General features: G+C 30.5%; 1 protein-coding gene across 4 annotated transcripts; it reads right to left on the bottom strand.

The window, feature by feature from the left end:
* Positions 1-676: 676 nt before the first annotated feature.
* Positions 677-5,603, bottom strand: LOC120073737 (DNA-binding bromodomain-containing protein). Of its 4 annotated transcripts, none has more exons than XM_039026553.2 (11): positions 5,332-5,603; positions 3,683-4,633; positions 3,443-3,506; positions 3,241-3,372; positions 3,107-3,141; positions 2,963-3,023; positions 2,791-2,871; positions 2,580-2,701; positions 2,420-2,486; positions 1,374-1,495; positions 677-1,280 (listed from the first exon to the last, which is right to left on the bottom strand). In XM_039026553.2, the coding sequence occupies exons 2-11, from the start codon at positions 4,478-4,480 to the stop codon at positions 1,053-1,055; spliced, it is 1,710 nt and encodes a 569-aa protein (XP_038882481.1). In that variant the 5' UTR covers positions 4,481-4,633; positions 5,332-5,603; the 3' UTR covers positions 677-1,052. The 4 variants fall into 4 exon arrangements, with proteins under 4 accessions (XP_038882481.1, XP_038882482.1, XP_090167877.1 ...); XM_039026554.2 differs by having other exon boundaries at positions 3,241-3,366; positions 5,332-5,583; XM_090311751.1 differs by lacking the exon at positions 2,791-2,871 and having other exon boundaries at positions 3,241-3,366; positions 5,332-5,583.
* Between the last annotated feature and the right edge of the window lie 7,452 nt (positions 5,604-13,055).

Genomic DNA, 13,055 nt, shown 5'->3' on the forward strand with positions numbered 1-13,055 from the left:
GAAGCTTTCAGCATATAAAGCTTTAGAGAAGTTATGTTCTTCAGATCCTTGGAGCTTCAGTTCTTCAAAGAAATTTTGCCTTCCATTCCTCCCTCCCTCCTCCCAAATGAAGAGATAATTCTCATGGGTCTTACATGAGTTTGGACCTAATTACTTTATTAGGCCCAAATTAGATTTCGACTAAAATTAGGTCTAGACCCATTTGTTATTGGACCAAAATATTGAACTTCAACTTAATCTTTAATTTAACCTAAAATTTCCCCATGGTTTTGATTTGGACTTTAAATATTCGACCCAATCCAACTTATAATTTTTTCAACATGCTCAAAGTTTCATTGATGATGTAACAATCCGTGATTCATCGAAATTTCTCATTCAACACACTTATTTCTCAATTTCTTGTCTTCAGATTATTAGCAATGAGTTACAAAAGCGTAGAGCGTGAACTCGGAGAAACCAAGGATGTCTGTTGCAGGTTTTTTCAGCCCCCAAGCTCTTTGCATAGATGGGACCTGTCAATTGTCTAACGTCCATGATGTAGCATTATTAGCTAATACCTAAAATGCTATTTTTCTTGTATTGTCGTTCGTCTGTGTTTTAGTCTTAGTCTATTTACCATCTTAATGGTAAATTATATGACACCACATCCGATAAAAAGAGACTAAGCACGATACAATGAACAAAGTATAAACAAATTGTAATTTAACCTGCAACTTACAATAAAAGCAGACCAAATCAATGTTCTATGAAATGTCGGTTCCACCCTACTACTATCATTTTATTCTCTTTTTTTATTATTATTTTTTTTTTTGGGGGGGGGGGTGGGAAGAGGGGGGGCCCTTGTTTCTTTTGTTCTGTTTCCCATCCACAGAACTTGGAGCTATACATCACCTCTATTCTACTAAGTTATAGTAATCGAAAAGTCCTATATTCTAACCCAACCAAATATGAATAACATTTACAAATATACTGATTCCCACGCACCAGACGGGCAAGCAGCAGTCAAAATACTTAGCTTGATAAAACAAAACAAATATCAGGAACCCCCCTCCTCAACTTCTGGAAAAAATTTCACTGTAGATGGTTTCATCATCGTCGTCCAGGAATTCATCCTTGATAAACAAACCGAGTCGTTCTAATGGGTTTTCCAACTGGCCCTCATCTAATGACCTACTCACCATTGCACGGTGATGATATTGGAGGAATAAGAATCCTCCACAGAGCTCTTCCAGCTCCTTTAGAATCTCAAGATTTTGGTCCAGATCAACAGTTCTTTCGATCTAAAAAACAGAAGGAATTGGTAAAGGATATTTGCTATGGCTAGATAACAGAATATACACATAATAAAAGTGGTTAAATAGTCGATGAATAACCTTCTGAAGAGCAATGCGAGCAGCTTCTCTGTCTCTTTCTCGCTGCTGTTTCTTCTCGGCCTCTGCTTTTAATCGCAAGGCCGTGTCAGCAGCCTTTATTTGTGCTTCTATACGTTCTCTCTCTGTATAATTCAAAAAATGAAATGCATAATCAATTAGTACATATGACATGAAAATGCATGAGATTTTTTTTTTTTTTTTGGGGGGGGGGGGATTATGAATTTGGTCCCCAGGACATAATCTTATTACTTCATCCTCCATTTTGTTAGGGATGCGTGCTTTTCTTCCATCCTATCATTTAGACTTGGTTTTAACTTAGTTGGTTATGGTTCTAATTCTTAAGAAACTTGAACTTAATACTACCTATGACTTAGTCAAACCTCAAAAATCTCCTTATTGATACCCAACGTAAATAGATGACATTCTCCTTACATCACAATTAACTGCTATTTTCAATCAAAACATATTCAGGCATGTGTCGGTTGACAAACTAGATACATCAGGGAAAAATGGTCTTTCGAGTGGGAAAAAAAGACTTAGGCCCAATTCATGAGTAACCCATGTGAACCAAATTGAAACTTACATAACCATAAGAACCAAATTAAGATTGAAACCAAATCATAAAGACTAAATTGTAACTTTTAGAATTACAGACAATTGAAATAAAGCTCAAATCATACAAATCAAATTTGTATATAACCGAATGTGAATCTATTTTACTTTAAAATAAAAAATATTATTAGCATACTAGAGCAACCATAATTCAAGCCAAGTGCAATCTTATGACCAAACTAAAAGGTGAGGTGTGTCAGCTGGCGACATGCTAGGTAAAATTAGGAGGGGAAATTAGGAAAGGCTTCGCTTCAATTTACCCTTCAAAGAAATTTACGTGGGAGGCTGCCCATAATAGAATATTTAACTAGCATTAAAATCCATTTATAACCCAACAAGATAGTTTTTTCTTATCAAATAGATTTTTTTTTTTGCAGCCAAATAAACGACAAAAATAGCATTCACGGCAATATTGCAACGAGGTTACTATTTACCTTCACGCTGCTTCCTTTCTAATCTCTCCTTCTCTTGTTGAATCTTCAGTTGATCAACTTTATCACCCTACCAAGGAAGAGGAAACAATTACTGTAAACCCACAATAGACTAATAGCAAAATGCTTATGACATCTTTATAGTGAATTAAAGAACCCCTACAAGATCAAGAAGTGTCTTCTGTTGTGCTTTCAAAATAGTTTCAGCAAAGCGACTCTTCAGCATTGCAGCACGAAGAGCCTTTTTGGGTGAAAGTTGTACATCAAAAATTGGGGTAGAGCACGCTGCAAAAAGTTAAAAGTGATGAAGTTAGTCTGATACACCTGAAAAAGAGAAAGACTGGTATATCTATCAAATTAACAGAAAAACCTACATTCTGCAGTAAAATTTGCCCCACAGGTCAAAGACTGATCACAAGGAGGTTTTCCTTCATCCTCCAAAACACTTCTAATCCCTTAACACCATTCCCAGTAATATGAGCATTCTCAGATCAGATGGATAACACGACAATAAAATTTTCATAAGAAATATGTAAGTGAACTGACCATCGGAATCTGTATCTGACTTGGACGTATGGGAAGCTGACAAGCTACTTGTTTGAGAATCCTATATTAATATACAAATATTAATTACATAAGTGATACCAAAATTTGTGAACGTTTCATAACGACTCTGCAATAGTACAATACCCGTCTGCAAGGATCATTGACCCCTGGATTTTCTCCTGATAATAATCTCTCGTTAGATTGATCTAAATTAAGAAACTAATTTTTTAGACAATTACTAGAATGAACGCAAGAAAATAATAGAACAATCAACTAACCACCAGAGGATGCATGGCCTAAATTGGAAGAAGAGCAGCAGTGGCATGCCATGCTACCACTTCCCATACACTTATGTCTCGCTGTTTGCTTGTCAAAGGAGCTAGAAGCATGTTTACTGCCAGTTTCTGTGCCTATCAGATACATGGCTAATTAGCTCCTTTACAGGGCCATAAAGCAGAACCATAATCTGCCACTTCATACCTGTATGAAAGTTCTTCCTGGGAGGCTTGGGTGCACAAGTTGGAAGTGTTTTAGCACGATCAACCTAGCAAATTTAATCCATCATGCAAGATAAAAATGCTGTCTAATTCACCATGGGTGCTATATAACCAAGACAACCGAATGAGACAAAATGCATTACACAGATTTTATTGTATTACCAGCAATACAACTTGAAATAAACGTAAGGAACCTTAAACAAAATGCATGGATATTACTTGCCTCAGCACCATTTACATTTGAAGGTGGCTTACTAACATTCTCTTCAGGTCCTGTCGACTTTTTATTCAATAAAGAACCATGTGATGATGGAGTTCGGGAAATCTTTTCTCCTGGTGGTCCATTTGAAGGTTTTTCTCGCTGAAAATTTGATCTTCCACCAACCCATTTTTCCTTTGGCAGTCTCCACTTCTTCTCAAAAATTTCGAGCAGCTCCTTTGCTATCTTATGAACATGGTTACCAGGAGGATTGTAAAGCATGGCATTAGAAAATGTCAGTCTAATATCAGCTGCAAATTCTTCACTTGCCTGATACAAATTTCTCTCTAGTTTGGATTTAACAGTTCCCAAATCCATAGGATCAGTGATGATTGAGAAGTAATCAGGAATCTTCAATGCCACAGGATCCACAGGCTGGTTGAAAACCCAACCAAATCGGTGGGTCATAAGTGTTCTTAAAATTGAAGAGCATTGTTGTGTAGTACCCCGGTCCAACTTCTGCTTCTTCTCTCTTGGAGATTCTATATCCTCAGTTGCTCTGCGCTTTTCAGTGATCGTGATAGAAGATTTCGACTTGCAACAGGCAGCAGCAACGGTCTTACCATTACTAAAAGCATTCAATGAATATTTGAATGTGCCACTGCCATCCATCTTCAACCCATTCCTGCCCATAAAAGACAATTTTTGGCCTACAAGCTTCCCAAGTTCACAAGATTGTGAACCCAGATGATCTTCAACTCGTTTACCAGCAAATTTAATTTTCAGCTTTTTGCTCGGTACAATGGTTTCAGTGGCAATCATTTTGACCCAAAGCAATGTCAAAATCCAAGACTCGAAGGGAGTTAGACAATGAATTTTTTAAAAGCGACCAATACCATCAGAAAAGTGGCATCCCTCAAGCAGATAAGGAATGATGTAAGAACTACTCATCTCGAAGTTAAACCTGCAGAGAGCCTGAATAGAAAACAAAATTCAGTCATAAAAGAGACACGTAACCCACTAAATGACTAACAAAAAACCAACAACGTGATATTATAGCATCTCATAATCCCACCAACATGGGAGTGGGAACAATCAAAAACTAATAGGGCACCAATAGTGTTATTAACAAATAATAACAGATCATGTCCTCATAAAAAATCGCGCTCTAGAAAATCTATAACTTTCGGTGGAAACATAAGCACTTGACGTTACGTATTGAGCACAAGGAAGAGTTTCTACTGCGAACGGAACGTGAAACTATCAACTTAAAGGGAAAGAAGAAAAAAAAAAAAAAACTCAAAATCCACAGTACGTATCTCAGAACTACTTTCTACATGAAAGTTGAAAGATCTCAGAATAGAAAATACCAAGAGATCAAAAAACCGAGAAGAATTAAACAAATTCAAGAAAAATATACTGGGGTATAAGCAAACCCTAGTTTCATGATCTCAAAAATCTCGAAACGAAAAGAAATAATAAAACAGAGGAGGGAAAAGCAAACGAAGAACAGAGGAACTCTAAAAATTTTGTCAAATCGAATAAATAGATATGAATATATAATAATTTCCAGAAACCAGCATAAGACTCTAGAGGGGCTACGAATTTGAAGGAACCCCAGCTCACCTACAACGGCGGCGGCCGAGAAGACTTCGAGAGAAAGAGAAACTTACCCAGATCGACTGAGAGCTCTGGACGTTTGTAGATTGAATAGATGAACGACGGAAGCGGCGGCGGCAAGAAGAATTCGAAGAGAGGGCGAAAAGCCCTCCTCGAAGAAAACAACCGCGCGAAGATGGAGAAGAAAAGGCGATAAGCCTTAGGGTTTATGGAGGACTACCTTCTTCTATTGCTATTGGTGTTGACTGTCAAGTGATTTACAGCTGGTAGGGTTTTTCCCCTCCCATTTATTGTTATCGTCTCGCAATATTTACTAATTTTTTACATCATTAATATTCTATTTTATTTTATTTAAATTATGAAATATATATATGTGTGTATTTTAATTTTAGAAACTCCTTTTTCTTTACCATCTTGGTATTTTCCTTTCTTCTTCGGGTAAATATGTCAGCACCTTACATTTGTTACAAAAGTATTTTTGTAAATAGGGTCTATTTTAGATTAATTTTTTAATTGAAAATTAGAATTTAAAACAAGAGTATCTACTCTCTAAAATTAGTTTCATTTTCGGGCTTAGTTTGAAATTGTTGTAGTTTCTAAAATAATCATCCGTAGTTGTACTTTTAGAAAAATCAATATAAAATAAGTAAAATAGTGTTGGTAAATTTTAATTTTAAATTATTTATTAAATTAATAATAAATTTGTGTAATTTAGTGATATGAACAAAAGTAGATCTAAATAATTATTTGAAAATATATATTTTGGCAACTAATTTTGTTTAATTAATTTTTTTTATAAACAAGTTTAAAAAAAATAATTACTATAAGAAATCGAAGCAATTAAAATTTGGAATAAATGTGAGAAAATAAATTAATGGAATGAAAATTTGAGATAGATCTAAAAGTTGAATCTTATAACTTTTACTTGCTAGATCAAATTTGAAATTGATTCTAGATAGATTAATAAATAAGTTGTTTTAGGTAGTTAAAATTCTCCTAAAATTGCGTTTTAGGATTACAAAAGTAAACCGGGGCCTAATCACCATGTTTTAAGTTCTAAGTTTAGTATCATGCACTAAAATGAACACTATTCAACTGACATTAAACATGTGCTATCAACCTTGAATTCAGATGTTCGATCTCTTCATTATCCATTTCACATGTTATTAAAAAGAAAAAAAGAAGATTAGTATCATACTACAATTTTTTATTAAAATATCGATATTCTTTTAGATATTTTTTTAGACAAAGCTAAAGTTTACCTTTTTAATTTTTTTTTTTTTTGTCCTTATTATAAATATGATAATTATGTAGATGTCCATATATAACATCCGTATGTTAAAACTCATCCATTAACCTCTCCAACTAATCCTCATAATTATTCTGTCCCCTCTTTATGTTTCATTTTTGTAACCATCATTCTCCCTATAAATAAAGATTGTAGAGGTATTTGAAAGCACACTTCAATTGAGGATAATACATATGTTCTCTACTTTTTTCTCCCTATTTCTCTCTTATGTTCTTACATTTGTTCTTATTTCCTCTCTATTTTATAATACGATATCAACAGAATTTCTATCACTGAGATGTTTGTAGAGGTTGGAGTTGGTTCACTAGAATACTAAAACCCCACTTGAATTATCTATATATTTTCAAGGTATTTAAAACTAAAGTTCAAAAAATATGAGTATTCTATTTTAATTATATATGTGATTTATGTGTTTGAAAATTGATTGTTAAAATATATTTAATATTAGTTTCTACATTTGATCTAATCAAATTATAAAACTCATACAAAGTTTTATGTGAGCATTAAAACTAAAATCTTCAACAATGACTTTGAAACATTTGTGAGTTTATTTATTTATTTATTTATTTTTGTAGCCTTATTTGCTATTTGAGTGTACAGTCTTTGTTGACTAATTCGGAACTTTGCATTCTTTGTTGGTTTATTATAAAATTAAAAGAAAATCTTTTACCACTATTAATTACTTTGTATTTGAGTGAATTAAGCCATTGTTTGTCTCAAAATTTCTCGAGCATGTTGAATTTGTTTAGACATATATTTGTTGGACTCCAAACCCCACTCTCCCAAAATTCACACACTGGTCTTCATCATAATTTTTTTGCATTGATGATGAGTATTTCATGAGTTATGGGTAAAAAGTTAAATTGTTGAGTAATAAAATTTAGGTTTGAGAAACTCAAATAACCTTATTTTGAGTGATCCAAAAATAGAAAAGATATTGAAAATCAAATATTTATTGACTTTAATTTTTTAGTTAAATTTCATATGGATATGTCAAATATGCTATATGGTTTTATGTGTATGTTTAAAATTGTTATATAAAAGATGTCATTTAGATTAAAATTTATCATAGACTGCAAATCATACATCATATTTTTAAATATAATTCTTATTTTTGAAAGATTTGATTGAGATGCTTTTCAAATCAATTCATAGTCCTATGTCTTTGAATATAATTGTTATATATGAAAAATTTAATTAATATATTTGTTTTCTGAATTGGATTGCATAGATAAGACTTGAATTTCTTTTAAATAAAGGTAAAATTCTCTAATAATAATATTATATTTTATTCTTCAAGATTTTCTTCTAATAATATTATTTTATCTTTCAAATATGAGAATAAATATTCAAAATTTTCTTTTAGTTTTATTTGCAAAGATTCGAGATATTAAAGATTATTTCTTAAGTTGAATTTGTTTTAGTAAGATTAACAATGCACTTAGATTCATTGATCTATTAATTAACTTTTATTTAAAATATCAATGGATTACAAATAAAAATTGACTAAGAGAACTCTATCTAAGGATTATTCTGGCTAGATTGAGATATTTAAACTTACCGTAAGAGAACACCTCTACCTAAGAACTAATCTAGGACTTGAATTAGTCAATTTTTGTTTGCTATGTTAGAATTGAAAATTATTTGATTGTTAAATATTTAAATTATTCTCATATGAATAAATTTGTAAGCTTTTATATATATATATATATATATATATATATAATTTATTTATTTATTTATTTATGGCAAAGCTTGAAATTTATGCATAATAATTCAATACTCTTTCTAAAGCTATTTTTTATTTAATACACCTAAAGTTACATAAATCAATTAATGTTCATTGTTTTTGTCATGCACCTATAGTTGCACATATTTTAAACTAATAAATGTTCATAAACTAATGAGTATATATCAAACATGTTATGCTTTTGTATTAATAGTTCAAGAAAGAAAGTTTGAAATATTGTGATGAATATTTATCTAATATCTTTTGAGGTTGAATAAAACATATGAACAGATGTTTCTATGAAGAAAAAAAAAGAATTTTGACCAAATAATATAATATCATTTCCCGAAGTGAATGTTCCAATATTTAATCATTGAGGTCAGAATCATGTTAATAAATGTTTCTATGAAGAAAAAAAAAGAATTTTGACCAAATAATATAATATCATTTCCCGAAGTGAATGTTCCAATATTTAATCATTGAGGTCGGAATCATGTTAATAAAAGAATAAATAATTATTCTATTAAAACTACCACACATATATATAATGTTTTGAAGGAAAATTTCATTTTTCAAATGTGATGCAAAAGAGGCCATAATCTTGTACTTGTCATACAACAAGAATAAAAAACATTCTAAATGAAAAAGAAACGATGTGTGAAAGCAAACTTAGAGAATTTATTTGAATATCTTGAAGAGATCATAACTTATCGTTTCAACCCCTAAATATGATATTATGTTATAAGTTTCTTAGAATTTCCTAAAGAGATTATTATTGTTTTTGAAAACTTGTATATGAGATATTTTCATTTCTTTTAAATCTCCTAAAGAGAATAAGATTAAATAATATTTATGCTTTGCATATAGTACATCTATGCATATTATACTTAAAAGTAGACAATATATTGTCAAAAATTCAAATGCTTGAAATGAAAATTCAAATATGATATTAAGTCCTGTAGACTTGATTAAAGATTTTGAAAAAGAAAACAATATTTTGTTAGAAGAGCAAAATTGACAATTTTTATACTTTGTTTTCTTGTAAATAAAAAAAGAAGTTTAGTAAATTTGGAAGGTATACATTGTAATAGATATCATCTAAAAAAATTGATAATAAGAATAATATATGATATATGCTATATCTATTGTCTTCTATGGGAAGTGCATATAGAAAAGTTATGTTTTTCCTTCTAAATTGTATTCATACATATTTGATTTGTGCAGTTGAAATATATGCAATAATTAACCTGAAGTTCATTGATCCAAATATATTTTCTTTTGACACGATGAGTTATTTTGGGTCAATAGTGAAAATAATTATTAAAAATATAAATTGGCATCCATCGAAGAACTAGAACATTCTTCCATTTAATAAATTGTCATGGTGTTGTGTTCTCAAGAGATTAATTATCAAACTCTCAGTAGCTAAAATTGAAATTAAACCTTTCCTACTTTTGGAATAGATTCATGGTTTTATGATTTTTGTTAGTGCATCCAGTTGATGGTACACATATATAGTTATTATTTTGTTTTGATAATGCTAGTGAAGTGTGCATCCCAAACATTTGATAATTGATTGGGATAAATGTTGAACATTTTGTAGCTTATGTTCAAATAGCAAAACTTCTAGATTTGTATGAGATCATCTTATTGTGTATGCTCAACCAATAGCTAATGAACTTATGGCCAGAAACGAAATATATTTCATCAAGATATGCAATAAATGTTTAAATTGTACCACAACAACAATTAAAATGATTGAGCAATGAAAATCTATGTTGAAATTGATTATAAATCAATTAATTACTTTGAACACCTGACGAGTGGATTGTTTACTATACAATTTAATTGTTACTAACTAGATAAATTTTCCAACATTAAGAGGAGGAGTTAAGGAAAAGTTAGAAAAATAAATTAAATAAAATACATAAGTATTGTAGGTAAGAATATGGATATTCCAGAAGAAATCCTAAATATGAGTACTCGTGAGAATCTTGAAGTAAAAGAGGATAATAAAGAGATCTCGAATAAATATGTCATGACAAGAAAAAGATGGAACCATACTTAAATGGGTTGATAACACTTTTGTATACAATATTGCTCATGATATTATTTATGAAAATGAGTATAATATACTTAGATACATTGAAAAATGTCGCGACATAGAAAGGATTAACTTATGTGGAAAGAAACAATCCAATAGAAATAAATTCTTTTTTCAAATCGTGAGAACTAGTAGTTCAAGCATTAAAAAATGTCAAATATGTGAGATACAAGTGAGTATTTGTAAGAAAACAATATAATGGGGTCGCAATATATAAAGCGAGACAAGTTCTGCAATAATTCTCACAAAGAACTTGTATTGATTATGAAGAGACATTATTCTATGGTGGATACAATATCATGAGATATTTTTAATTTATCTAACTGTATATGAAAAGCTTAACATACATCTTATGGATGTAGTTATTGTACATTTATATGAATCTTTTAATAATATACCCCTGAAGGATTAAAGGTACCAAAATCATATAAGTAAAATATTGCATAATGATATATATATCATAGAGATTTTTGTAAAACATTCCTAATGAGTGTAAAATAATCATCTTATTAAATATTTGATGATATGAGGGTATAAAAAATAATCTTATCTGTCCATATGCTTTTATAAATAAATCACAACATGAGATTTACTATACATTATTTATATATATGTGTGTTGATGATTTGAATAGAAACTCCCGAAAAGTTTTCAAATTTCTTAAGAAAGAAATTGAGATGGTAAGTTTTGCCTTAGCTTGCAAATAAAACATAAAGTAAATGAAACTGCATCAATTTATACATAAAAGATCTTATATGGACTAGTTCCACAATTGAACATTCTTATAATGGTTCATTCACTTGGTGTGAAAAATTTATATCATCTAATATCATAAATATAATAAAGAACTTTACGTCCCAAAGAACTATAATTTTAAAAAATAAATGCATTTATATCTTTACTAATTTACACGCTACTTGTAGTATAAATCTAATATTCCCCTAAAGAAAGATATTGGAGTGGAGTTAAGCATATGTTATGTTTTTATTTGAGAATTGGTTTAGATGGATTCATTTTATTCTCATAAATCTAATTGTGATCTTGTTGATTATGAAGAAGCAAGTTACTTATCTAACCCATTAAAACTAGATCTTAATCAGGTTACTTAGTACATAGAGAAGATTTTTTTACCATGACAACTTATGAAGCAGATCGTAACAACTACTTTAAATCATGTTAAAATCTTGATGATGTACAAGGCTAGTCAATAGTATTCTTATATGAACATGGTAAAGCATAAAGTACTGACATCACTATTCAACGAATTTCTTCAAAGAGAACTTGGAAAACTTATAGATGAAGGAGTTACCTGCAACAACATTTGAGAAGTTAAACATACAATATTTGTATGTGACAACCAATAATATCAAGTGATGTTTTCACAAGGGGGAGGAAATATGTTGCACTCTTTTTCCCTTGACTATGGTTTTGTCTAATTGGATTTTCCTAACAAGGTTTTTAATGAGGCCGTCATTATGTACTCTTTTTCCTTCACTAGGTTTTGATCTCATTGGAGTTTTGTTTTAACGAGGCATATATTCTATATATTATAGACATCTAAGGGGAAGTATTATTAATATGATAATTATGTAGATGTCCATGCATGACCTCCGTAGGTTAAAACTCATCCATTAACCTCATCAATTAATCCTCATAATTATCTTGTCTCCTCTTTATGTTTCATTCTTGTAGCCACCATTCTCACAACCTATAAATAGAGGTTGTAGAGATCATTTGAAAACACACTTCAATTAAGCATAATACATATGTTATCTACTTTCGTCTCTCCATTTCTCTCTTAGGGGCTGATTGGAGGCCCAACATGAGATGATATATCCCCACATTCTATATCATCTCAGTGTTTGAATGTCCATTATCCTATCTCACCGATTTTAATTGTTTGTGGGTCCATTTTCAGAATGTGTTTTGTATCTCATCGTCATTTTCCTTCCATATATCGTATATCATCTCAATGTTTGAACATGCTTGATCATACTCGATCGTTCATACTCGATCAAAACTCCCCAGACATCAGAACTCCTCACATCCTATATCATCTCAGCACCCCAAACAACACATTTGTTCTTCTCTCCTCTCTATTTTATAATAGTCCTTTTGTTTTAAGGCATTTTATTATATTTTTTTATGTCAGGCTTGTCTCTTTGTCTCTACATATCATTTTTTGTTTTGTTTCGCTCACGTTGTTGCTCAGTAGTTAGTATTTTTCGTTAAATTGATTGGTCAATTTTACATAATTTGTTGATATATTTGTATGGTTTATTTCTTTCTTTTTCCTTTTTTTTTTTATAACTTTTCTATTACATTCGATTTTTATTATTTAGGCCCGTTTGGTAACCATTTCATTTTTTATTTTTGGTTGAAAATTAAGCTTATTTCCTCCCCATTTCATACATGATTATCTTAATGGTTGAATTCTTAACCAAATTTCAAAAATAAAAACAAATTTTAAAAAACTATTTTTTTAGTTTTTTTTTTATTTTTTAAACTATTGGGAAAAGTAGTAGATAACAGATGAAGAAAATTGGAGGTGAAAGTAGTGTCTATAAACTTAGTTTTCAAAAACAAAAACAAAAGGCAAAATGTCACCAGATGGGACCTTAAATTTTGAAATTCT

The sequence above is a fragment of the Benincasa hispida genome, chromosome 3 (genome assembly GCF_027475165.1).
Source record: "Benincasa hispida cultivar pf3 chromosome 3, pf3_genome.v1.1, whole genome shotgun sequence".
NCBI lineage: Eukaryota > Viridiplantae > Streptophyta > Magnoliopsida > Cucurbitales > Cucurbitaceae > Benincasa > Benincasa hispida.